General features: G+C 39.5%; 1 protein-coding gene across 3 annotated transcripts in view; it reads right to left on the reverse strand.

The window, feature by feature from the left end:
• NHSL1 (NHS like 1) overlaps positions 1-16,411 on the reverse strand; it is a 290,898-nt gene extending 274,487 nt beyond the window's left edge. Inside the window, exons 1-3 of one of the 3 annotated variants that reach the window (XM_072643441.1) lie at positions 16,323-16,411; positions 16,035-16,201; positions 14,639-15,142 (exon numbers count right to left, since the gene is read on the reverse strand). In XM_072643441.1, the coding sequence (XP_072499542.1) occupies positions 14,639-15,014 (376 nt within the window). In that variant the 5' untranslated portion in view covers positions 15,015-15,142; positions 16,035-16,201; positions 16,323-16,411. Of the gene's footprint in view, positions 1-14,638; positions 15,159-16,034; positions 16,202-16,322 lie in introns of those variants that run through there. The other 2 variants (XM_072643443.1, XM_072643442.1) reach the window with 2 other exon arrangements.
• Positions 16,412-27,870: the final 11,459 nt, after the last annotated feature.

The following is a 27,870-nucleotide window of genomic DNA, read 5'->3' on the forward strand; positions in this document are numbered from 1 at the left end:
GTTGTAAACAGCGACATGATCCAAAAAAGTCTAGCTGTCACAGAAGTATCATGTAAGTTCTTTCATACTTAACCCTGTTTTATCAGTACATTTTGTGGCATTTTAACTAAGTCTCAAAAGGTTTCCTTTTTCAAAAAATTTACTTTTAAGTACACAAAACTTGCAGGAGATACTAGACAATTTGATGTTTAGCATCTACACTCAAGCATAATATTTTAATTACCATTTATATTTTTTCTACATTAATTCAGGTCAAAGCTCTGATCATGCAACAATTCAAAGATAAGAAAAAGGAACGATTTTAATGACCATCATTGTCTTGTTCATGTCAGACTCTCTTAGCACTGTCATAACATTAACTCCCATATCGAAAGTCACAGCAGAAATAATCAAGTCAGAGAATGAAAGTGTGTCAAGCACAAGTTATGGGGCAGATTGAAAGCATGCTGTGCAAGTTTGAGTCACTATTACTATTCTTCAGATGTCTGTCTATCCTCATACAACACCAAAAGCTTAATGTGAAACTCCTGTTGTTCAATAATCTCCCTTTATTCAATCTACAGGAAAAAAAGTCAGATCATTGGCATAATAATAATCAAATAAAAGGCACTAAAATATAGTTTTTTGTTTTTTTAATTAAAAAAACAATTTAGGACTTTTGTTATATGTATTTACTTTCTTTTCTGTTTCCATTTCCCTTCTTATAGCAATTTTAGACTATGTGCTTTTCAAGTTTTATATATTAGGAATGCTCTTGACTAAAAACACTATTGCTATTGGAAATAATATAATAAAGATTTACATAGCGCTTCATACAATTTGTAAATCACTTTACATACATCATTAGGACACTAACATATTACATTACCTTAAGGTTTTAATCATTAAAATCAAATATTTGGGAGTATAAATCAGCAAGAACCCCGGCATACAGAGGAGGGCCTGCTGTACAGGTTCTTAGATCTGCTTTTCTAAAAGGAAAGCAACTTTTGAGAGGTCAGCAATCTACTTTAATCAATCAATATATCATCCACTTAGTTCAGGGGAAAAAGTCAGCACCCTGAACTTCAGAGAAAATAGAAATAGAAATTACAAGCAGAAAGACCAACAGACAGGGCTCCAACTGTCTGACTATAGATAATATATACATCATTACCAGAGAGAGAAGCAGCAACATCTAGGTTTTCAAAGTCGGGGGGGGGGGGGGGGGGGGGCGAGGATCCGTAGCAGCTTCCCAAAGTCTCATCTGGCACACCAACCTTCTTCCAAAAAATAAGCCCCAAAGAAAAACCTCATCTCACAGTATATATACTTTTCAGGGCTAGAGGGCACAACCCTCATGAGCCTCATTAGAAATTAACAAAAGGTGGGGGTGGAGCCAAGATGGCAGAGTAGAAAGACGCACATACGCTACCTCCGAACCCACTGCCCATAAAATACCTGTAAAAAAGAAGGAACCACCAGAGAATTCTGGAGTAGCAGAAGCCACAGAGTGGAGGGGACGAGATTTCTGCTCCAGAAAGCCTGAAAACCTCTCGTGGGGGGTCCCTCGCGCCCCGGACCCGGAGCAGAGCCCAACCCTGCCTCGGATCCAAGCAGGTTTCAGGGACGGAATCTCCAGCAGCTGCGCGGGTCCCTGCACCCACAGGTGACAAGGGTCGGTGAGAGGGTCTCTTTGGCAGGTCGAGAGGGGAGTGGGGTGCCCCCATAACTCAGGCCCCCTCGGGAGGCAGCAGCAGAGGCGGGAGCAGACCAGGGCTCCCCAAGCAGGCAGGACCCCAGATCCATTGTTGAAGGTCTCTGCATAAACCCCCTGAGGGATCTGGGCCCGTGAGGTGGCCCTGCCCTGACCTGAGCACCTGAACTTAATCTCACACTGAACAGCAGCCCTGCCCCTGCCCAAAGCCCTGAGGCTGGGAAGCAGCATTTGAATCTCAGACCCCAAGTGCTGGCTGGGCAGATCTGGAGGTGAGGTGGGGGTGGAGAGGACACTCAGAAGTCAAGTCACTGGCTGGGAAAATGCCCAGAAAAGGGAAAAAAAAAATAAGACTATAGAAGGTTACTTTCTTGGTGAACAGGCATTTTCTCCCTTCCTTTCTGATGAGGAAGAACAATGCTTACCATCAGGGAAAAACGCAGAAGTGAAGGCTTCTGTATCCCAGCCCACCCAATGGGCTCAGGCCATAGAAGAGCTCAAAAAGGATTTTGAAAATCAAGTTAGAGAGGTGAAGGAAAAACTGGGAAGAGAATTGAGTGACATGCAAGCAAAGCATGAAAAACAAGTAAACACCCTGCTAAAGGAGACCCAAAAAAATGCTGAAGAAAATAACATCTTGAAAAATAGGCTAACTCAATTGGCAAAAGAGGTTCAAAAAGCCAATGAGGAGAAGAATGCTTTCAAAAGCAGAATTAGCCAAATGGAAAAGGAGGTTCAAAAGCTCACTGAAGAAAATAGTTCTTTCAAAATTAGGATGGAACAGATGGAGGCTAATGACTTTATGAGAAACCAAGAAAGCACAAAACAAAACCAAAAGAATGAAAAAATGGAAGATAATGTGAAATATCTCATTGGAAAAACAACTGACCTGGAGAATAGATCCAGGAGAGACAATTTAAAAATTATGGGCCTACCTGAAAGCTATGATCAAAAAAAGAGCCTAGACATCATCTTTCATGAAATTAGCAAGGAAAACTGCCCTGGTATTCTAGAACCAGAGGGCAAAATAAGTATTCAAGGAATCCACAGATCACCGCTTGAAAGAGATCCAAAAAGAGAAACTCCTAAGAACATTGTGGCCAAATTCCAGAGTTCCCAGGTCAAGGAGAAAATATTGCAAGCAGCTAGAAAGAAACAATTCAAGTACTGTGGAAATACAATCAGGATAACACAAGATCTAGCAGCTTCCACATTAAGGGATCGAAGGGCGTGGAATAGGATATTCCAGAAGTCAAAGGAACTAGGACTAAAACCAAGAATCACCTACCCAGCAAAACTGAGTATAATACTTCAGGGGAAAAATTGGTCTTTCAATGAAATAGAGGACTTTCAAGCATTCTTGATGAAAAGACCAGAGTTGAAAAGAAAATTTGACTTTCAAACACAAGAATGAAGAGAAGCATGAAAAGGTAAACAGCAGAGAGAAGTCATAAGGGACTTTACTAAAGTTGAAGTGTTTACATTCCTACATGGAAAGACAATATTTGTAACTCTTGAAACTATTCAGTATCTGGGTACTGGGTGGGATTACACACACACACACACGCACACACACACGCACACACACATAGAGACAGAGTGCACAGAGTGAATTGAAGGGGATGGGATCATATCTTAAAAAAATGAAATCAAGCAGTGAGAGAGAAATATATTGGGAGGAGAAAGGGAGACATGGAATGGGGCAAATTATCTCTCATAAAAGAGGCAAGCAAAAGACTTATTAGTGGAGGGATAAAGAGGGGAGGTGAGAGAAAAACATGAAGTTTACTCTCATCACATTCCACTAAAGGAAGGAATAAAATGCACACTCATTTTGGTATGAAAACCTATCTTACAATACAGGAAAGTGGGGGATAAGAGGATAAGCAGGGTGGGGGGGATGATGGATGGGAGAGCATGGGGAGGAGGGAGCAATTTGAGGTCAATACTCATGGGGAGGGACAGGATCAAAAGAGAGAAGAGAAGTAATGGGGGACAGGATAGGATGGAGGGAAATATAATTAGTTCTCACACAACACTACTATTATGGAAGTCATTTGCAAAACTACACAGATTTGGCCTATATTGAATTGCTTGCCTTCCAAAGGGAAGGGGTGGGGAGGGAGGGAGGGCAGATTGGCAGACAGGGGCAATTAGAACGCTCTGTGTTTTGGGGTGGGGGGAGGGGACAAAAGGGGAGAAAATGTGGAACCTAAAATTTTGTGAAAATGAATGTTAAAAGTTAAATTAAAAAAAAATAAATTTAAAAAAAAAAAAGAAATTAACAAAAGGTGTCTGAGGCCTATTAATGGGTGGGGAAGAGCTTTAACTTTTCCCCCCACTCACCATTAACCTTACATTAATCTTACAGATTGTACAGTCAGAAAGATATCATGCAAGGCATATGTGCAGATAAAGCAATATTCAAAAGTCTGCTATCATTCATATCACTCCATATGAGATGTTGCACATATAATCTGAATAATATGCATATTTGTTTTTTATTTCATAGCATTATCATTTTTACAGCAGATTCACCTATGTTGATATTTAAATTACCTTACATTCTATGTGTAAACATCAACAGGAGAAATTGGTGGCCTGCCTGGAATTATTTTTAATTGGCATACATAAATCACCAAGTGCTCATAAAAGCTACATATTTTAAGGACTGTCATCTTCATCATAAGACTTTAATATAAAAGAAAATTTGTTTAATCATATTTGAAATTCATTATATCCCTTGAATATGGAAATGATGCTTGTGAAGTTCATGAAGATAAAGAAAAACACCTTTGAAATGTCAAATTATATCCATTTAAGACTTATTTTAGATACTCAGAAGTATTTTATTTCAATTAACTACACATACCAAGCACATCAGTTCCTAGGCATGCTAACTTTAATATATCAAAAGGAGATGGAAAGCAACCAATTTGGTTAATTAATTCTTTCTGATTGACATTTGGATAGCAACGTGAACAGCATGAGGCATACTTGTAATGGGATGTAAAAGAATGTAACCTTGAATAGGCTGTGGTCATAACAGTAAGACTATCATTTGGAAAACCACATAGCTGAATACAGTACCTGAACAGTACTTCTCAGATTCCAGTAGAATAAGATTTTTGATCCATAGAACAGACCCTGCTTAATTGAATTTCCTAGACTACATATAAGTCTACTCCAGAAACATTTCATCCAACATCTGATTTAAAAATCTCTCATTTTATTATATCACTCAGCATTTTAATCTAACTAGATACTTCTATTCCACATCTTACTGATGAAATGTTTAATGGTGTTCACTTTGGTGAAGGAGCAAGTACAGGATCCTAAGACAGAAAGTATCCTTGCAAGAATAACCCTAATAAAGCTGTTCTGCATGGGTGGAACAACAACTGGAAACTAACTGCTAAACAAAACAGGAGATTAAGTGAAAATGGAGTTGTGCTAATGGACTGAAAATCCCATCATATCACTGTGGGGAGGCTTCCACCTGATTTCAAAAATGCTTATATTCACTTCGGAACTCAGCTTCTCAGAAAGGGTAAGATGTTATATAAATGATCCTGTTATTGTACCTCTGAGATATTTAGTTATCCAAATCATATAAGCAACTCCCAGTTTATGAATGGGTTATGGTCTTCTATGAGATTACTTCCTGTGAAACCTCTAGTCACCCAAATAATATAAGCAACCCCAAGTTTATGGGTGGGTTGTCAGTTATTTGGAATATAGATTGCTTTTGTCTATAGAGATTATATTATATTTATACCTACCATTGGTGATTAGGTGCCCAAGATAGTTCCCAGAAAGTCTATCTAAGCCATAGGTTATCATGTCAGGGACCTGCAGTTTCTTGGGTGTGGGGAAGTCATTCCACATACACAGCTTGCAACCTCTCTATAATTTACAGTCCTGAAGAGTAGACTGAAAGTCAAATGGGCATAACCCCAATGAAACTGAAATAGTACTAAGCCTTGAGCCTCATAACTTTGAGCACTAAACCCTCTTCTCTTTCCAATACCCCTAATGGAGCAGAGGAAAAGGGGGGTGTGGAGAGTAGGGATAGTCTACAACCATATTGCTATTGATAGGTTATGACCTGTTTGAAAGTTATATAAGCTACATAGCTCCTATGACACTTCCCTGATTGTTTTCCTATCCATTTTACCACAGTGGCCATTCTGAATATTTTCATTTTTTGTCAAGTTTCATGGTATCTCATCCCATCTCCCTTCAGCTGAAGCCCTTTCTTCACACTTCACCCAAAAGAATGAGATCATTCTCCAAATGCTCCCTCTTCACCTCTTTTAATCTTCCTTCACTCAGGCATCTTCCCTTCACTCTTATACCACATGATCTCCAAAATTACCAATGATCTCTTAATGACCAAATATAATAATAAGAGAGTGAAGGAGGTAGCAGTGGCTATTCATTATACTAATACTAACCCTAATAAAGCTTCCTGAGGCAATTTTACTAATAGTTTTATTAATAGTAAAAGATTACAGGAATCTCTCAAGACTTCCCCCTACCTCTGAGACTTAGATTGCTAAGCAAATATGACATGATGGAGAATACATCAGCATTACTTGGTCTCTTTACTGTATTGTATTAATCTATATTACTCCAATAAAATAAACATGTAAATGGAGTGCCATTATAAAATTTTTCAGGCATCAATTGAAATGATATGTACTATATATTAATAATATATATATGAGTATGTATATGTGTGTGTGTGTGTGTGTGTGTGTGTGTGTGTGTGTGTACAAATGATTCTTCAAAGTTATCATCCATCAAGGGTATAGGAGTTTGATTTTGTCCTGGAGCAGACTACTTTGAAAGTACTGAAAGTTTACAGGTGCCAAGCCTGTACCTGAGATCCTAGAATAACAAAGCAACCTATACCCCAAGAAAGCAGCAACAAGATCATCTCAGAACTTCCCCCAGAAGTATAGCAAAGTCCAGTTCTAACAAAGTTATGATCCATATTACAAATTATAAAAAAAATCATTCTTCTAGCTTAAAAAACTATCCACTATTGAGAAAGAATGTGCTGAATCTAGGAGACTGGTGCGGTCAAAGCACTGGAGCCAAAGTCCAGAACCTTTGGGTAAAGTAACCCTTTTCAACTCTGACACACTCTTCCCAAGGAATCTCAGCATCAGTTTGACTTATTTGCAAGAGAAGTATCATTACTTCTAAAGTAAAGTGAAACAAAGGCCTCAAAAGATTACTGCTTAAAACTAGTTTCCCATCAATCTTTTAGGTCAGTGAGTGTTTAAATGAAGTGCTGCCTTCATTAACAGAAAAACATGTGGCTGAGACCTAGGGTTCTAGGGCCTTGGCTCCACAAGAATCTCACCCAAAGGCAGCTGCTCTATTTCAGCTACTCAGGAAGAAAATTCACTTTGCTATACAAGAAGTTTACACTGCATGAAAAAACAAGCTACAAGCCAGTTATTGGATCACCAGCACCACCAACCTGGTGACCATGTTTCAAATTCTGAGTTAAAAATTGCAAAAAGTGAATAAAATTGAAAGACTAAACCACTAAACTGATGCTTCTAAAGCAGAGGTTCTTAAGTGTTTTTTGTCATAAACCCCTTTAGAAGTCTGGTAAAGTCTTATGGACTCCTCAGAATCATGTTTTATTGCCTATATTCATAATTGGAAGAAATGATAAATTTCAATTATATATTAGTGAAAACAAAGAAGCATCTTTCCCAACCAAGTTCACAAATCCACTAAATTCCCTAAGTTAAGAATCCTTGCTATAAATAAAGCTAAAACAATATCTAGTGAAGAGCCTGCTAAGAGCATGAAACATTTTAAAATAAAAGCCTTTAACATAAACTTTCCTTAATTCCAAAGTACCCTGGGAAAACACTGCCTTCATTTTGCCAAATTTTTCTGTTTCCTAAACTATCTTCAAAGATAGGGAGCTAGTAAAAGAATTCTCAGTCATTATCTAGTTTCTCTTTCTCTTCTGTTCCAGTTGTTTTTAACACTGTTACCTTGGAAACAACTGCTCATAAAAAAAAATGTTAGATTTGACCTTCAACACAGGACCAAATTAGAGTACTCCTAAACAATCAGTCACTTAAACATAAATCTGTAGGCCATAGTAAGCATTTGGGAACCATGTAGCTTTCCTAAGCCAAATGAAAATGTTTTTAGATGTTTAGAACACTGGCAACAGTGGATTTATGATTTGATCTAAATATATACTCCCGATTCTGATATAATTTTTCATAGTGGATGGAGTATGGATAAAGCACTGGACAGGAATTCAGGAAAACTGTCATAGTCCAAGCTCCCTTATTAACTGACTGTGCGACCTTGGGCAAGTCAATTCATTACTCTGTATCTAATTTCCCTTATTGGACATTTCTGTAGCACTTGAGGGTTTGCAAAACACTTTATGTATAGTATCTTTGAGCCTCACCACAACTATGAGGACATATACTGCAGGTATTATTATTTCCACTTAACACATGGGGAAACTGAGGCTCAAAGAGCTGGTATCAGAAATAAAGGGATGATCTCTAAAGTACTGTCCAATTCTTTGACTCCATGGTGTCTCCTTTACCAATCTGAACTGGTTACTAACTTCCCTAAAATGAATGGAACATTTAAACAAATCTTTTGTTCATAATACTGTCATCGCTTAAAAATAACATGTAGGATGATATGATTAGAAACAAATTATGACTATATTTAAGTACAAACAGGTGCACTGTTTCTGAAAGTCCATTCTGATTTCTCTGGAGAATAAGTTAACTTTTTTATTTTTTAAATAATGCTATTCATTTGATGTATCAAAAATGTACCTAAGTGAAAGGAGAATACTATGAACTCAAGGTGCAATGTCCAGTAAGGGTGTGATGTAGAACATGTACACACACACACACACACACACACACACACACACACACTTCTAAAGCTTGAGAAATTCTATTAGTGAATGTCTAACTTAGTATGCATTTAGCTTTTACCACATAAAATTCTGTGATAATAATCACAGAATTATGATCTAGTCTTACCTCCTAACCTCATAGATAAAGACGGAAGGGTGCTTAAATTTCCTGCCCAAGGTCACACAGCTAATTAAACAGGAGAAACCCAATTAAAACCCAGCTATTCTAACTTTATGGCTCTTTTCTCTGTGTCCTGTTGTCTCCCTACCCCACATCTTCACATATGAACAACAAAAAACACCAATCTCATTACCTTATGCTATAGTGAAATGTGATCTTTTTAAAAATCATATCTTTTTTGTAGTTTATAAGACATAAAAATAAGATAGTTAAGTCATCTCATATCTGTAAACAAATATATATTTATATAAACAATACGTGTGTGTGTGTATGTGTGTGTGTGTGTGTGTGTGTGTGTACACAGCAGAGTGAGTGTAGTATACTGACTGAGCAGGCATTTGGACTCAGTCAAGAAAATAAGGGTTTCAAGCCTTACCTCTGACCCATACTGACTATGTGACCGTGAACAAGTTGCTGAACCTCTTAGTACCTTATGCAACTCTCTAAAACTATAAATTCCAGGGCAAATGCTGATCCTTTTTGGTAAAAAGAAGTTCTTCAAGAAATTATGCCCAAGATATATAGATGCATATACCAATAATATAGATATACATATATGTATGGATGTATGAATGTAGGTATAAATATTTTTCATACTAGGAAAAAACAGAACAGTATCTCCTAGTGGCTTGACTACTAATCTCTATCTTTTGTTGGAAATAAAGAACCACATTCCTGTGGGTATTTGGCCCTTCTTGGAAATTTATTCATGTAACAGAGCTAAGATATAGTCAACAGTTAAATGTCCTGAAAGATTATGGATATCATGTACCTATAATATGCATATTATGAAAAACTGAAAATAAATTTTACCAATCTACTTTGAAAACTTTCTAGATTGAGGGGGAGAAATGTATACCATATTAAGTAAGTAGTCTGCTGTTTTCAAGAATGATCATTAAAAAGAGATAATAATCTTTCACCTTTGTTTCTTCATTAGTATAGAATATAAGCAATAGCTTTACAAAATAATGTACTTTAAAACCCATTAAGTTACATAAATAAACTTTATCAAACAATTATACTCTCTTAGATTAAAAGCTAAATTATCTAGTAGATGCATGTTAGGTATGCTTTCTTCTCCCAAGGCTTCCTACTAAGATTTCACTATGTCCTTAGCTGTATTTTGTGGCACATGTAGCCAGTGCTGTTCTGGGTCCCTGAAGAGCAGAGATCATAGTGTAGGATTTAGAGTTAGAAGGAACCTTAGAAACAATTTAGTCTAAATTCCTCTTTTTTTTAGACAAGAGAAAATTAAAAGTATTTTCATCCAGGCCTCTTTTTACTTGGCACTACTTCTAATAAGACTTAATTTTGTTGACAAAATTAAGGAAGTTTTGGCTGAAACTGGAGGTAACACACAAAATAATGATTAACAATTCAACATTATAATGTTGAAAAAGGTTTACTTTTTTCATTCATTTAGCCCAACTCCCTCATTTTATAGATGAGAAAACTCAGGTTAAGGGGATGGACCTGAAGTCATGTAAGTAGCAAGGTCAGGATTTGAACATATCTTCTACCTGTAGTGCTGGTGCTTTTGTCACTATACAATGCTGCCTCTTAATCACTGTTTTTGTCTTAAGTCATTATTTCATCTGACTAGTATTTGGGGGAAATAACATATTACCTCTTTAGAGTCTCTGTAGTTACAATTCTTGACCTCGAATATTAACAATGTCAAAAGGAATAGCATTTATTAGGTGCTTACTAAGTATCAGGCACTCAATTCCAGAAAGTTAGCCCTAGTGGCACCTTAAGAAGATATCGAAGTATATTGCAAACTTTAAAGTGTTAGTTAAGTGCTAGCAATTGTTATTATCTATTGCAATTGTTATTATCTATTAAGGTGCTGCAAATCTACTGCAATTGAGTACATGTACCAATTAAATGATTTATCCTCAAAGTAAATACAACAAAAATGATAGCTTTCTAGCTAGAGGGTTCTAAAGAATGCTTACTATAGTGAAAAGCAATATTATGATGTACAGAATATATTTTAAACTCCTACAAAGTAGAGGCTTGTCAATAATTTAAAAACCCTAGTTTTGTGTTGAAAAAAATACTGATGAGCTTCCTCTCCTCTTTTTTGGTAGACATCATCATTTCTGTTGTTGTTCAGTAGTTTCCCACTTTTCATGACTTTTCATGACCCCATTTGGGGTTTTCTTGGCAGAGATATTGAAGTTTGCCATTTCCTTCTCCAGCTCATTTTACAGTTGAAAGAACAGGCAAACAGGGTAAAGTGACTTGTCCAGGGTCACAGACAGCTAGTAAGTGTCTGAGGCTAGATTTGAACTCAGAGTCTTCCTGACTCTAGGCCTGGGACTCAATCCACAATACCACCTACCTGCCCAGTTTGTACACCATTCAGAGTTTTTGCTGCTTGCCTGCTTTTGGCCAGCAAGTCCCCTAGAAACTGGAATGAGAAGACTGAAACTCAAATCAACTTTGTAGTTTCTTAGAAGTTCTCTTTGATCTCAGAAGAACCTGAGAAGACTTGAAGGAACTGATGCAGAGTGAAATCAGCAAAACTAGAACAATTTATCCTATAACATCAACATTGTAAAAACACACAAATTTGAAAGACTTACAAATTTTTATGAATCCAGCAACTGACCACAATTGCAGAGGACTGATGATAAAGGATGCTATCTCTCTCCTAACAGTGGTGATGAGTTAATATGAAGAATGAGATGCACTTTCTTTGGCACGGCCAATGTGGTAATTTGTTTTGCATGACTAAGCTTATTTGTTCCAAGAGTTTTGCTTTTCTTTTTTTTTCAGGGGAGAAGTGGAAGGGATAAAAATGCTTAATAGCTGGAAAAAATTTAATTTAAAAAACTTCTTTTTAAAGGTTTATCTGACCAGAAAGAGATAATTAATGGTTAATGTAAGGTTTTTGACTGTTTGGAGATTTTATTTATACATTCTCCCTGTATCTCTATACTAATAAATGGTACTCTTTAAAGTCTTTACAAAAGAAAATAATATTCACACGAGGAAAGACTAAAGAAAATGTGACATTGCTATAACAGAGATAAGAAAATGTGACTTTTTCCATGGTTAACAGAGACAACGGTCACTCTACTTTTCATCTGCTTCTCTGCCTGGTTTCAATTCCATGAAACCCTCCCATATAGATATCCCCTACCTTATAGTCCCCTCTCCCCAGTTTGAAGGGAAGGGAAGTGGAGTACCAAACACCTACCACAGAGTTCTTTTTTAGAGGGCACAAATTAAACTTCCAGATCACTTGACTTTGTATCTGCAGCTCTGCCTGGTTTCAACTCCACCCAATAAGGCACTCCTGGTTGCCCCCTTTTCTAGCTTTCCAGTCTCCTTTTGCGTATTGTCTGGCCTCATTAGATAGTAAACTCTTTGAGGGTCTTTATCCCCAGCAGTTAGCATAGTGCCTAGCATATAGCAGATGCTAAATAAATGCTGTTGAGTTCGATTCAATTGAAATGTGACTATATGTATATAGACATAGATCATATAGACACATATCTATACATTCACCTAAATATGTGCATTAAAGAATGTAATAAATGCTGAGTGAGTACAATTAATTCACAAAGATTGTGTCCCTTTTAACAAGCTAAGGAGGCAAACATCATAAATTATTTGAAAAACTAATATGTATCTTGGCTAAAAGTCAACCATAGAACCTAACAAGAAAATAAAGTATATATTAGATCTAAAGACCACCAAGATAAACATCCACAGCAGGAAAGAACAAATGAGCAAATTAATTGTACTTCTCAGGAAAAAATTATGTTTGTTTAAATTCTTCTTGCTTGATCAAGATAATATTTGATGATCCAGGCTCTCAGTTATAAAATCAAAAACTTCAGATATTATTATGGAATAATATTCAGATACTTCAGATATTATTATGGAAGCTGAATAATTTTAATTTATCATAATTTAAAGACAACATTTTTGCTAGTTTTGAGAAATTCAAGTGTATATAGAGAGATGACATGAATTTGTTCCTTGACCTTTTCTACAATTGCTATTTTGGCAGCAAAAGCATGTATACGTACAAAGAGGGCAGAGAAAAGGAGGCACAAGTGAGCATGTAATGAAACCAGAAAAAGGTTCTACTACATGGAAATGTTCTTTAATACCAAAAATAGCTTTATGCAATCTACCTCATCTAATTGCATACTAAATCTGTAAATTTCACTTTATATATACATTATACCCCAGAAAAAGGCAAGCAAAAAACAGTATTAAATGTAATGACTGACGGAAGAAGGGTTCTGTATCCATGTTCACTCTACTCTCACAGGGGAATCTACTTAAGTATTTTCTGGTTTTGGTGTACTCACTAAATGGTAAGAAAGAGTTTCACCACAAGTTTTAGACAAGTTTTGACACATCACCAGCCTGATCAAAGTTTTCTAACTGTATTGGACATTCACCTTGCATTATTACACAAAGGAAAAAAGATGCACTGTAGGAAGCTACCTCACGGGTACTATGCTACTCCTAAGTATGAAGGTTTCAAGTGCAGCTATATATATAGCTTTCTATTCCACTGCAATATTTTAAGCTCAGAACTTAATTATCTTCAAATAATAACTAAAAGAAAAAGGATGTTGAAGCAACCTTGGAACCAAGATGAACTAATAGAGATTAAGAACCTGCATCTCTTAAATTTCTAAATAAATTCATCCTAATAGAAATAGTATTTCACACAGCGTCCCTGAGGCTTCCCTCTAAAAGATACATCACCGGTTCGAAGAATATCAAGAATAACATATAGAAAACACTTCCTTCTTCCCTCCTCCCCTTATCTATCAGCCTACCCACCAAAGCTACTCTTGCTTATACTCGGATTATGACGAAGAACAAGGCGGAAAAAAAGAAACACACACACACACCCCTCTGAAAGTTTCACTGCCCTGAGCCAGCAGGAAATTCCAATTGCTTCATGCAAAGGAGCCCGCTGAGCTGCTGAAATGAAATGTGATGTTTAGAGAGATCACCATGTCAAGACACAAACTTGATTTTCAGGGTTGGAAAGAGGTCAAGGAAGGAAGATGAATGAGATTTCAGGAGTTGAGTTCAAGGTCAGGGATCTATGAATTACAAACAACTGGTAGATCAATTATGGATTTACAATCTATAATACACATCTAGACAACCTTAGGGTTTCAGAGTTTAACACAGCCTTAAACGCACTTTGAGCAAGGGAGTATGATATACTTCTAAGGGGGTGGGGGTGGGGGGAATAGTTAAACTACCTGAAATCCCCAGAGAATTTTACAAATGAATTTTCTGGATGTCCAAGGAACAAAACAATAAGGGGGGCACCTCCAAGAAGTCCTTCTAGAAGTCTATTCCACCCTTTCTTCCTGTTCTACCTGGCTAGGCAGGTTCCCGTGCGCCCTGCTCTGAGCCCTTCCTCAGACCTGACTCAGCTCCCCACGGGTCTGCCTGCCTCAGTCTCCCACGCAGGCAGACGCGAGGAATGGGGCAATGGAGAAGTCCCAGCTCCCACACTCGGCTCTCACGCACACGCACTCGCACAAACCAAACAAAAGCACCCACACAAACACGAGCTTTCCGTAAGTGCCCATCTGAGAAGATAGGGGGATCACATGGGTCCGACACCTGCCAACAGTCTCCCAGTTCACGCCACTGCCTAGTGGAAATCTTTGCTCCTCTCTGGCAGTTCAAATCTGAGCTTCCAAGACGGAGCCTCCGCCGGACGCCGGCAGGGGGCAGGAGGGAGCAGGGCTCGGCGCCGACTCCACTTTCCCAGCCAGGCTTTCCCCACCCCCTCCCCCAAAGCGAGCCGAGAGCTCCAGAAGAAACTTACGGATTTGGACTTTGCGGTGGTCCAGCCTGCCGGCCGCGGCTCGTAAGGCGTCCAGGCGGCCGTGGAGCCGGGCGGCCCGGCGGCCCAGGGCAGCCGCCTGCCCCTCTATCTCGGCGAAGATGTCCCCCGCGCAACGGGAGAGGTCGGAGAGCTGCCAGAGCAGGAACACCAGGGAGTGCGCGCTGACCTGCTCCAGGGAAGCGAAGAGCGGCCCCCCAGCCCCGGGCCCGGCGCCTCCGGCCATCGCGGCTCCTCCCGCAGCGCCCGCCGACGGCTCCCCCGGCCCGGGGCCGCTTCCGCAGCTCCCGGAGACCCCGGCCGCCTCGTCCAGCCGGCACATCCTCACGGGCTCCACAGTCCTCTTGTGAAAAGGCATGGTCTGTGCGGGGCTTCCTTCCTGCGGCCGGCCGGCTGCGGCTGCGGCTGCGGCTGCTGCTGCTGCCCTCCCGCCGGTCCGGGGAGGGGGCGAGATCAAAAGCCCTTTGGCGGCCCCTCTTCTCCAGTCTGCATCCAACACAAAGAAAAATCCTGGACAGCGGGGTGGAGGGGGAAGGAAAAAGGGCTCTGGCTCCTGTCCGGGCTGGAGGGAGGGAGGGAGGGAAGGAAGGAAGGAAGGAGCGAGGGGAGGGGGGTGTTGAAGGGGCGGTGAGGGGCTCGCCCTGCCTGGGCTCCGCCGGTGTCTGTAGCGAAGGGCGCCCGGGGGGACCCGGGGCAGAGGTTCATGTGGGTCGGAGCAGCCGCTTCCCAGGAGGTCCCGGGAAATGGGGGGCGGCGTTCCCAGCCGGAGGAGGGGGCATCCCCCGGCCCGTCAGTCCCGGGAAAGAAAGTTGGAAGGGAGAGAGGGAGCTGTCGGGGAGGAGGAGCCGCGGGAGGCGCGGCGCGGCGCTCCGCAGGGAGCCCCAGCAGCGTCCCGCTGAAGTTTGCAAGGAGGCAGGAAAGAGCCCGAGTCGCCTTCCCTCCCTCCCGATTGGAGAGGGAGGAGGAAGCAGGGGGAAGTGCCGCCGACACCGCGGCCGCGGAGAGGGGGCGGAAAAAAAAAGCCAAAGAAAGAAAGGGGAGGAGAAAAGGGCCCAACGTAACAACCACCTGCGGCTCCCACCGCCGCCGCCCCGCACCCAGCCCTGCGCCCGCCCGCCGGGGGAAAGGTAGCGAGCGCCCGCTGGACTTTCTCTCCCCACCCCCACCCACCCTTTTCCGAGCTACGTGGACATGGCTCCCCAGACACTTTCTCCTCCCGCCCCCATGGCTTTCTTGTCCCTTTACGGTTCCGATCTGACCCCCTCACCTCCTCCCCCCCCCCCCCAGGTGGATGGGCTGACTCGGGAAAGGGGAGGAGCAGGACAGTTTGCTGTGGGGGAGGGAGCCCAGACAGCTCCGGGGACAGCCGGCTCCTCACCTGCAGGCTCCGGGAACCTCCCGACGCTGAGTCAGTAGCAGGACACCTTGCAGTGCCTTGCCTCTGGGGGAACCCCTGTTGCTTAAGTCTTCTCATGTCCTTTCTTGTTCATCCTATTTTTCCATGCTTAGGAAAGGGTGGACAGGAGCGGCTTCCTCTGGATATTCCTAGGGAGTTGAGGAAGGGCATCTTAAACTAACCACCAGAAGTACTTTGGCATCCCCCCTACCCTGGGGTTTGACAGACTCGGACTCCAACTCCCGCTTGAAGGGAAACCTGATGAATTACCTTTTTCAGGTGCCTGTCGGTAGCAGCTATCCAAGGAGGAGCGAAATCAAACTAGCCCTCTTCTCCGGTGGTCAGTGCTACAGAGGCTCACTCGCGTCTTTTGGCCGAAATGTGTGAAATCGAGATTTTTCCAGGCATCTGAATTTTCGGCTTAAAAAATTACAAGAGGCTACAAAAGAGCATATAAGTATTAGACATGATTTGCAGAGCTTTGTAAAGGTTTCAGCCTTGTACTGATGAGAATGTGGTCGGTAATGGGGCGCTATGTAGTCCTCTTCTAACTCAAACCTTCTGGCCAGAAGTATTTGAGGGGGCTGAGTACTATATCCTGGAGCTGAAATCCCACCGGCCTCATCGCTATGTTTGCTCAGAAAAGGAATCTTAGTTCTTTGGTTTCCGCCCCGCAAATGACCCTCATTATACTGCCTTTATTTTGCAGTTTAGGAATCAATCTCTCGTAGTTGTGCTGCATGTGCTGAAGCTCCTTCCCTCCCACTATGAATTAAACCTGGTTGATGGACTTCAGAACTACATGGTTGGGTCTACTAGCCTAAGAATATCTGCCGAGACGAATTACATCTCCTTTAGTAGACACTGTCACGTGTCAGCTTGGTACATAGTGAGCAAAGCACCTGGAATCAGGAGGCCTAAGTTTGATAGACTGGGTTCTGACACTTTGTTTTCTGTTAACTACAGACAAGTCATTTCATTTATCTGAAACTCAGTTTCCCCATCTATAAAATGCGGATAATAATAATTGTACTATCTACCTCACAGGCTGTTATGAGGAAAGCTTTTTATATATATGCCTTTTAAAGAGTTAGTTACTAACTCCCACTGAGAGTAGCATTCTGTAAAATGGGCATAGTAATTCCTGCCCTAACTACCAAAAAAATGAGATAATGTATTAAAGTACTTTGAATATTGTAAAGCATTATATATAAATAAGGGATTACTGTTCCGTTATAAAGGTTGAAAAATATTGATAAACTAAGTACATCAGTCTCTTACCACTGATTGTTTTCCTTATTTACATATGGGAGGGGGATGAATTATGTTAGCTCCAGAAATATGCCTGTTATTGAACTCTTAATATCTTCCTTGAAATGAGGTTATGTGAAGAATATGGTAAAGTTATATTGTACAAGTAACGTTCAGTTATTTCTCTGATTATATAACTTCACTTACCAGGTGTTGAACCTGAAAAGTAAACTTGTACCTCAGTGAATCTGTGATCTCCCTGATGTGGGCATTCTCTGTAGTGTTACAAGCTTCTTATCCTCTATGATTCTTATCCATACCCCTTCTGTCTTCTCATAAACCCTCCACAGAGGATTCACCTGAGGCCTTGAAGGCCTTTCTCTTTTAACAGTACAAGGATTTAAAGAGCATATGTACAAAATAGATTAAGACTATAGGTGTATTTTCCATGAACAAGGCTATCTATATGTTCAACATGAACTATTATAGCCACTGTGGGTTATATAAAAAGTAAAAGATGCTCCTTGTCTTCAGGTAGCATATAATCTAGTTGAGACAGTATTTACACATAAAGTAATACATGTGTCCATAACCGGACAGCATACACTTAAATGCTAAATTGTGTAGCATAGATACAGCTCAGGAATCAGGTTAACTGGGGTTTAGAATACGCAAAAAAGCCTTCATGAATGGGTCACATATGAGCTGGCCCTTAAAGAATACATAGTATTGAGGGAACAGGGATGGTGACTATATAGAAGGCATACAAAATCTACAAAAATACAGTACTGTATTCATAATAAATACATGTTCTTGAAATAGTAAAGAAACTTGGTTGACTCATCAGTTAGTCAATAAGCATGTTTTAAATGCTTATTTATTAAGTCTGTGTCAGGCTCTGTGCTAAATGCTAGTTATACAAAGAAAGGCAAAAGACAGTCCCTGCCCTCAATGAATTTTCAACCTAATGGGGGAGAAAAAATGCAAACAACTGTACAAACAAGCTATATACTGAATAAATAAGAAATAATTAACAGAGGGAAGGCACAGAATTAAGAGAGATTAGAAAAGACTTCCTATAGAAGGTGGGATTTTAGCTGGGACTTGAATGTCTTTTGAGAGATGCTGTCTCTCTCTAATGACAAGGGAGCTCTTTCAAGGCATGGGGGTATAAACAGTGAAAATGCCCAGAGTAGGGAGGTGGAATCACTGAAATAGAAGTTTTATACTGAGCAGTAATGGCAAATGCTTTTGGTTAGATAAGTTGGAGCTGGATATGAAAGACCTTGATAGATAGAAGGACCTTTGATAGAACAAGAAATAAGGAGCTACAGAAGGATTCTAAGCAGGGAAATAACTGATTTAAATCAGTTCACCACTTTTATTAATCATCTGCCACCTGCCAGGTATTGTGTCAGGTGTCAGGAACATAAAGACAAACACTCCAAATAGGACCACCCATTGAAAAAATGCAGTGTTGATATAAATAAGCACACACAAATAAATATAAATAAACACAAAATATATGCAAAGTAAGAGTTATTTCAGGAGAGTGTTAATAGTTAGAAAGATCAGAAAAGGATAGTTAGAAGTGCTAATAGTTAGAAGGATTATGTAAGAGGTGGCATCCGAGCCTTTTTTTTTGTAGAAAAGCTAAGATTTCTTTGTGATAAAGATGTGAAAAGAGCATTTCCAGGCATGGGGAAATTACTTAAACATAGGCACGTAGATGATAAAATGGCATGTATATGGAAGAGCTAGACTGTCCATTTGACTGGAATAGACAGATCATAAAAGAAGGGAATAAGAAATCAGATTGAAAAGCTAAGTGAGAACAAGACTGAAGAGGGCTTTTGTGCTAATCTAAGAATTTTCTATTTTATTCTCTAGGCAATAAAGAGCCTGTGAAGATTTTTGAGTAAGGGGAAAGATGGTCAGGTCTATGTTTTAGACATATCAATCTGGCAGCTGTGTGCAAGATAGACTGATAAAAGTTGTATTTAAGGAAAATGAGCAGCATATTCAGCATAGATTGAAAAATGGAAATAGTGGAGTTAGGAGAGTTAAAAGACTTGCAATTATCTAGTTTGAGGTTGATGAGAACATAGACAAAAACGATGGATGACAGTGGGAATGTAGAAGAAGGAATGGCTATAAAATATATTTTAAAGGAAAGATTCCCAGAACTTGATAATTTTATGATATTGAAGAATGATGGATCAAAAATCATCTCAGGATTTGAAACTTGGGGAACCAGTATTATTGACAAAAAAAAAAGGAAAGGAAAACTGATTTAGGAAGAAAGCTATGTTCAGTTTTGGACATGTTGAATATTAGGTGATAGTAAAATAGTTCTTCAAGGGAAAGAGTATAGAGAGAAAACACTAAAATAGCAATGTCTGAACCTTCAAGACAGTCCAGAATTAAGTGAGGAAAAGGAGAAGGAAAGGAAACAAGCAGTGGTAGATGTAGGAGATACTGTACTGTACTGATTTGAAAGCAAAAGAACATGCAGTACAGAAGTAAAGAAAAATTAATTTTGAGACAGGGCTTCTGAATTTAGCTCTCAGGTCACTGGTGACTCTTGGGATAGCACTTTTGGCAGCATGGAGGAAAGAGACCTGAAGTTAGATTGCAATGGAGGAGAAAGAGGCTGTAAAGATAGGCTTCTTGTTAGAGTAATTTGTCAATAGGAGGAAAAACTAATGAGGTAGCTAGAGAGAGCAACATGTTGTCTGCATTAAAAAAAAAAAATTTTTTTTTCAAGAAGAGAGACCTGTTTGTGAAGGCAGAGGGAAAGGAGCCAATAGAAATTGAGGAATTAAAGATGGTGGAGGTAGAAGACAGTTAATCATGTAGAAGCAAGGTACCTCATGAGTCAGTAGAAGGGATCAAGGGCCTTGAAGGTAGAGGAGAAAAGGGGCACCTCTTTTTTGGAGGTGGCTCAAAGCCTCCTCAACATATCCATGTGTGTCTTGTCAAGGGCAGGTTTACTCATGATACTTCCCCCATGAGACTTACACTACATAGGTTCTCAGTTGTCACAAATACTTAACTAACTCACTCTCTGGACTGCTCCTTCTCCTTGTTAGCAGCCTTGCTTACTTCCAGATGTCTCCACCCTGTGGCCTATTCTCCAGCTGGAACCAACATTTCATGAGAGGTGCTAGCCATGTTCACATCCAATTCAATTCACTGTCTGGATTGCTCCAGCTCCTCACTAGAAGCCTTGCCCATATGTGGATACATACCTCCTCTCTTCCCACTTTCCAATTCCCCTTTATGTTTTGTCTTCTTTTATTAGAATGTAACCTCCTTGGGAGTAGGGACCATCTTATTTTCTTGTATATATATCCCCAGACTTTAATACAGTGTTTGGTACACAGCAAGTACTTAATAAAAGCAAATATACATATGTATATGTGTATATACATGTATATGTATATGTGTATATATATATATATATATATATATATATATATATATATATATATATATATATATATATATATATATATAGTTATATTAGTTTTAGCAGTATTTAAATTACGGTATATGTCTATATACTCTGCTCTATTAGAATTTTCATTTGCCTAGTAGATACAATTATAGTATATAAATATCTCTCTCTAGAATAAATCTTCTGATTTTTCTTCCTCAGAAGTTCAAAAAGATGTTATCACACTAGTGAAAACCAGAGACAGAGTCTATGCAGGCAATTTCCAGAGCCTGATATCTCCATGATGAGGGAGTTATATTAACAGAATGCCTTGCATACAGAAAGTGCTTAATGTTTAATAAACTGAAATATGTTGGTTTGCAACATGGTATGGTAGAAAGAGCATAGTTGAAGAATCCTAGCTCTACTTTGAGCAAATGATTGAACTTCTTTCATTTTTTTCTCCTTACCTCTGTCAGTTTTATATAAAATGAACATAAAATAGCCACTCTACCTATAGACTTGTCATGAAGCTTAAATAAGGAAATGTATATAATAGCACTTTCTAAACTATAAAGCACTAAAGAAATACACAGTATTAATATTCTCATTAGGTGGAGATACAGGGAAATGTTGAAGCTCATGCTCAGTGGCCTTAGTGAAATAGGAGACAAGGTCATGCTGAGAGGGGGATAAGGAATGAGGATTTCCAGTGAATGGTCTTAAAATAGCTGCAGAGCAAAGATTTCTTAGAAAACAACAAGAAAAAACCAATAAGAATAGTAATCAAACATTGGAAAGCATCTGAATGAAGTTGGGCAGTTTTGATACTTAGTGAATGAGTGCTGTATGATATGATAAAAATGAAGAATTCAGGGAAACTTGAGAAATTTTATATTAATGCAGAGTGAATAAAGCAGAATGAAAAAAAAACATACATATACATATAATCTATGGCCTAGCAACCCAAGATCTGGACTGCACAGACAATCTAATATTAAAAGTGGCTCCCCCAAATATGCTTCAGTCCCTTGCTGATTCTCATTTAGGCAACCTTACAAAAATCTTTGGCTCCTTTTCATACTGCCCTAGGTTATCTCTCAAAGATAGTTAGAATATAACTTATAGCAAGGTCTCCACAGATGTGGACAGAAGGATTTCTTAGCTCCTATGTCAGCTTTCGAAATAACATAACAGGTAAAGGATAGCCGTTATTTCACCCCACAGAAAATTCAGAACACACATAAAATACTTTCAGAAGCCCGTAAACAATAGTGAAAATTCTGCCTCTCTGGTAAGTTCCACCTTTCCCCAAGGAAGGCAGGCCTCCAGATTCATAATGTCACCCTGTAAGTTGGACCACCCTTGGAAGGGAAATTAACTTGGGAGTTGCTAGAGAAACAACCCAACACATTCACTCTGGAGGTCTCACTTTCAGTCCAGAAATATATATATAAAACTTCAGCCTTATGGTACTATCTCAGGGGTGGGGAACCTGCAGCCTTGAGGCCACTTATGACTTTCTAGGTCCTCAAGTGTGGCCCTTTGACTGAGTCCATGTTTCACAGAACAAATCCTTTAATTAAGGAGACTTGTTCTGTGAAACTTGGACTCAAGGGCCACAAGTGGCCTTGAGGCCAAAGGTTCCCCACCCCTGTACTATCCTAACTCCCCCTGATAGGGAATGAGGTCTCAGAAGAGGCAATTTTCTGCCCACTGAACTTGTTTAAATAACTCCTAGCAATACTGGATATTATTAAGGCATCTAGATGGCTCAGTGAATAGAGTGCTGGGCCTGAAGTCAGAAAGACCTGAGTTCAAATCCAGCCTCAGGAATTTACCAGCTATATGATCCTGGGCAGATCACTTAACCTGTTTCTTTAATCCCTGGAGAAGTGCTAAGAAAACATCATGGACAGCACTGGCATGCTATGGTCCTCAGAATGTCAGAGGGTCAGATACAAAAGAACAATAGTGGAAGGTAGGTGTGAGTCTGGAGCAGCAATCTCACATCTAACTCAGAACTTTCACAGCCTGACCAGAAACCTCAATTCCCCCCAAATGGGAACTGCTATCAAGGATCAGCTAATTGTGAATGTTCTAAAAGAAGACCAGGTTCCCCATAAGAAGAGCACTGCTGGGGTTGGTGCAGTTGGCATGGCATGTGCCATCAGTATCTTAATGAAGGATCTGGCTGCTGAACTTGCCCTCGTTGATGTCGTAGAAGACAAGCTAAAGGGGAAGATGATAGATCTCCAGTATGGTAGCTTTTCCTTCAAAACACCAAAGTTTGTTTCTGGCAAAAACTACAGTGTAACTGCAAACTAAAGCTGTTTGTTGTTATGGCTGGGGTGCATCAACAGGAGGGAGAAAGTTGTCTTAATTTGGTCCAGTATAACATAAACATCTTTAATTTCATCATTCCTAACATTGTTAAATACGGCCCTAATTGCAAGCTGCTTATTTTTTCCAGTCCAGTGGATATTTTGACATATGTGGCCTGAAAGCAAAATGGCTTTCCTAAATTTTAAGTGTTTACAATCTGGATGCTGCTGGTTTCTGTTGCCTAATGGGGGAGAGATTTGATGTCCATTCTTCAATTTTTCATGGATGGATCCTTGGGGAACATAGAGACTCTAGTGTTCCTTTGTAGAGTTGTATGAATGTTGCAAGTGTCTCTCTGAAGAATCTTTATATTGCTGGTGCTGATTCGGAGAATTGGAAAGATGGTCATAAACAGGTGGTTCAAAAAGCTTATGAGGTGATCAAGCTGAAGGGCTACACTTCTGGGGCCATTGGCTTGTCTGTGACAGATCTGGCATTATGAAGAATCTTGGGAGAGGGCATCCAATTTCCACCATGATTAAGGGCCCATATGGCATTAATAATGGTGTCTTCCTTATTGTCCCATGTGCCTTGGGATAGAATGGCATTTCAGATGTGGTGAAGGTAAGCCTGAATCCAGAGGATAAGGGCTGTTTGAAGAAGAGCACATATACTTTTGAGGGAATCCAGAAGGTACCTTTTAATACTTTTAACACTTTACTGTCTAGGGAACATGACAGTGGTGAAGGGATTTTCAAATAAGTCAAATCCTTCCTCTGATTAGTGACTGAATACTAGAAATGTGAAACCTGTGAACACACATCAGTCTCTTCCTAAAGTTAAAAATGGGAACTAGTACAGTGTGAATACTATTTATTAAATTCTGTTGTTGTTTGCATGATGCTGGATGTGATTACTTGAAGTAGTTGCTGTCAAGCAGAGCCAGCACCCCACAGGTGTATAACTGCCTGCCTTGTAGGTGCTACAGGTTACTGTAGGTCCGGAAGATAACAAAATACCATGTAGAAATAATATTTTATTGATGCATTGATTACCTTTGTACTCCTCTCCTTTAGGGTGCTACAGCATGGCCCTATGTATCACCTTTTCAGAGGACCTGATTGTGTGTGTGTGTGTGTGTGTGTGTGTGTGTGTGTGTGTATGTGTGTGTGTGTGTGTGTATGTGTGTGTGTGTGTGTGTAACTAGTCCTTCCTCCTTCAGAGAGACTGAAAATATTTGGTGAAAAAATTAATAACTTGAGTTATTATTGGTCAGAATTATCCTTTTATTCTGTGCTTATAAAAAGAAAGAAGAGGATCAGTGGGGGAGTTCTATATTTCTCTCTCCTCATTCCCTTTCCTTTTCTGAGATTTTTAGAAATGCAGAGCTCTTATTTCCATATTATATAAATTTCCACATTATAGAAAAAGATCTGTATATGTATAATGATGCAACCAATTCCTCAAGTGTCTTACCCAAATACTGAATAAACAGCAAATAACTGATAAAAAAAATTAATGGGATACAAACTCAAGGTCTTTTGCTTCCTCATATGATGGCTCAGTGCCTTAGTGATTCTCCAGGTTGAAGGCTGTAAACATGATCCTCTTCTCCCCAGAAATGCTAGCTTTTTTCTCTAGAAGCCTGGATTCCAAAGTCTGGCATTATTCAGAAACTCTGCTTTCTCTCCCTAGAAAGGTGGATGCTCTTTTCAAGAAGCTGGTGCTTCCTGGGAACTTGTCATTGACTGGCAAATTTCCCATCCTCTTTCCAAGAGTCTGGGTCCCCAGAGTTCTACCACCTAGCCATGGATATCTTCTTTATTGCTACAGTTTCTCAGATTGAAATGTTGTCACTGCCTCTCTATGACTGGGGTCAAGCAGTAAGGGGTTCAAGCCACCTAGATGAAAGCAGAAGCTAATACAATATACCACTAACCCAAGACAGTCATGAGCAGATCCTGGAGGTCAGGAGGTTATGTATTTGCATAGGCTCCCCTCCCCCCAATCCAAGTACCTGTATAAGTTCACTCTTAGTTCTGCATTTCCCAAAATCTCAGAAAATGAAAAGGGAAAGAAATATAGAACTCCTCCTCTGATCTTCCTTCTTTTTGTCTTTGTTTGTCCTTGAAGAGGACCATGACATCGGGAAGGTGATAGCTTTCAAGTGAATTGGATTTAAGAGAGGAAGGCTATGCCAAGTCACCAACTCACTTTCTCCTTCGAAGCCATCTGGGTCCAGAGGCAAGTTATAGATCAGGATGACAGGAGACAAACCCCATCTTTTTATAAGCCCAGAATAAAAGGGTAGTTCTGACAATAGCAATCCAAGTTAATCATTTCTTCCCCAATGAAAGATTTTCAGTCTCTGAAGGAGGCGGGAATGGCTCTATCAAAGTATGTCCACACCCTCCATAGAAAGATATAATCAAAATCCCAAACAAAGGTTCGCTTCCCTGTAAACTCTTTAAGTTGATTGGGGAACTTTCCTGATCTATCTATAGTATACACAAAGCCTACAACCAAGTAACTGAAGGCAACGATTAACAGAGAAAACTACGATTAAATTCAATTGACAACATTAGCATCAAATCATTCAAGTCAAAGCCCATATCCTTTCTGTTAACAACCAAGAGATAGTTGATCAACCATTCATATAGGAAATCTTTCTTTACTGTTTGGGAGAATTTACTTTGTTGCAGAAGCCTGAGTTTGTTGGGATGTGTCTGCTGTCAAACAAAAATAGCAATTAAAAAAAGTATTGATCAAAGTCAGCATGTCAACTGTCATGATCACACAGTCAAGGTCAATGTCTGCATCCTCCATTAACAACAAAAACTATAAACAGTAATAATGACCTAGGGCTGGGGCAATGAAATCACTGACTGAGCTAAGCAGAGAGAATGATATGACCATGAATGCTATGACCATATTAAAAATAGAAGCAGAGGTCCTACAATGATAGAAGGGACAGATAAGAAAATGTTATGGTCAGAGAGGAAGGACAATTATGCTTGACATCTTAGAAGTAAAGCAATGCATGGTGGTTGAGGTCCACTGAAAAATATGTTTTCTCAGAAAATAAAACTTAAGTTCATAGCAATAAAATACTTTCACCAGTGTAGCTAGGTGGCACAATGGAAAGATCACTGGACCTGGAGTCAGGGAAGATCTAAGTTTAAATCAGATCTTAGATATTTACTGTCTGTGTCCCTCTAAGCAAGTCACTTCACCTCTGTCTGCCTCAGTTTCTTCATCTGTAAAATGGATAAATAATAGTACCTCCCCTCAGGGTAATGAGGATAAAAATAAATTAATATTTATAGAAGACTTAGAAACCTTAAAGTTCTATATAAATACTCACTATTGTTATTTCAGTGCAACATATTGAGTGTCTACCTGAATGATATGCACTGGAGATACAAAAACGAAAAAGAACAAATTAACCCTTTCCCTTACAAAGTTTACATTTTACTGTTAGGATAATAACATATAAGTAAATATGAAGTATATACAAGGTAACTTTAAGAGAGAGAAAGAACAGTTTGGGGAACTAAGAAAGGTCTTGAATAGGCAGCTGAACTGTACTTGAAGAAAACTAAAGCTGAGGCAGAGGTGAAGAGACAGTATGTTGCTTATGAGATCAATCACCTCTGCAAAGGCTCAGATGTGGGAGACAGGTTTATCCTGTGTGGTAAGTAGTTAGGGTAGTTAGGTTGGAGAGAAATAGGCATGAAGAAAATAACACTGTCACACTGGAGCCAGATTGAGGAGGGTCTTCAGAGTGTTATCCAGTTAATTTTAAAGATATCTTTTTCTAGCAGTAATAATCAAAAATTAAGGCAAAAATTTCAGAACTTTTACTCCCATTCAGAACAAAAAATGTCTGCAGCATTCAAAAATTATTTTAGTGTCAAAAATGTGCCTCACACTTTAAAGCATGTTAAATGTGTTCCTTGATCTCAGGGGCTTATGAGCAAAAGTAAGATAAATATATGAAGCAACAGTCTCCAAACACTATAGCAAAGAGATTGGTTAAACGAGGAAAGAAGTCAGCATGCCGTGAATACTGAAGAATGTAGCACTGTTGTGCTAATCTCCAGTTCAAATTCCTCCTGACCCAATACCTTTGAAGAAAGTATGGTACAGTGAAAAAACACTGGGACTACAGAGGACCTGCCTCTGTCCCTTATTATCTAAATGGTCAAGTCACATCATCTCTTAGGACTCACTCTCCTCATACCTAGGTAACATAAAATGAATGGTTTGGACTAGATGGCATCTAAAGAACTTTTCAGCTGCAAAACTATGATGCTATCAGCCTATGATCCCATGAATTCAGAGGGGAGAATCTAAGGAGAAGACATTGAACTCCAACTCTCTAAGTTCAAATCACACCTCTCCTGCATGACTACCACTGCCACCCCTCTTCTCCCCTCACCTCATAAACTCAGCAAGTGGTTTGGCCCAATTCCATGTGACTGTTAATCTCTGTTCAATAGTCACCAAAACCTGTAAAGAATGAAATGTGGCAGTGAGGCCCTCTGACAGATGTGTGTATGAAATCTTGTACAGTTTCCTGCCTTCATTCTATTAGGCTTGACCTAGAACGTCCAAGTCCCTTTTTTCACATTAATTCACTGAACACAGAAAGACAAAGTAAAATTCTCTTGAATTCATTAGTTGAGTGTTAAAAAGGAAATTCCAAAATGAAAGTTGTATAAGTTTATAAATTTTGGGAGTTATCCAAGGATAAATGAAAAATTAAGTGGTTGTCAAAGTTCAAAATGTCTTGCTTTTTTT

This window comes from Notamacropus eugenii, chromosome 2 (genome assembly GCF_028372415.1).
Source record: "Notamacropus eugenii isolate mMacEug1 chromosome 2, mMacEug1.pri_v2, whole genome shotgun sequence".
NCBI lineage: Eukaryota > Metazoa > Chordata > Mammalia > Diprotodontia > Macropodidae > Notamacropus > Notamacropus eugenii.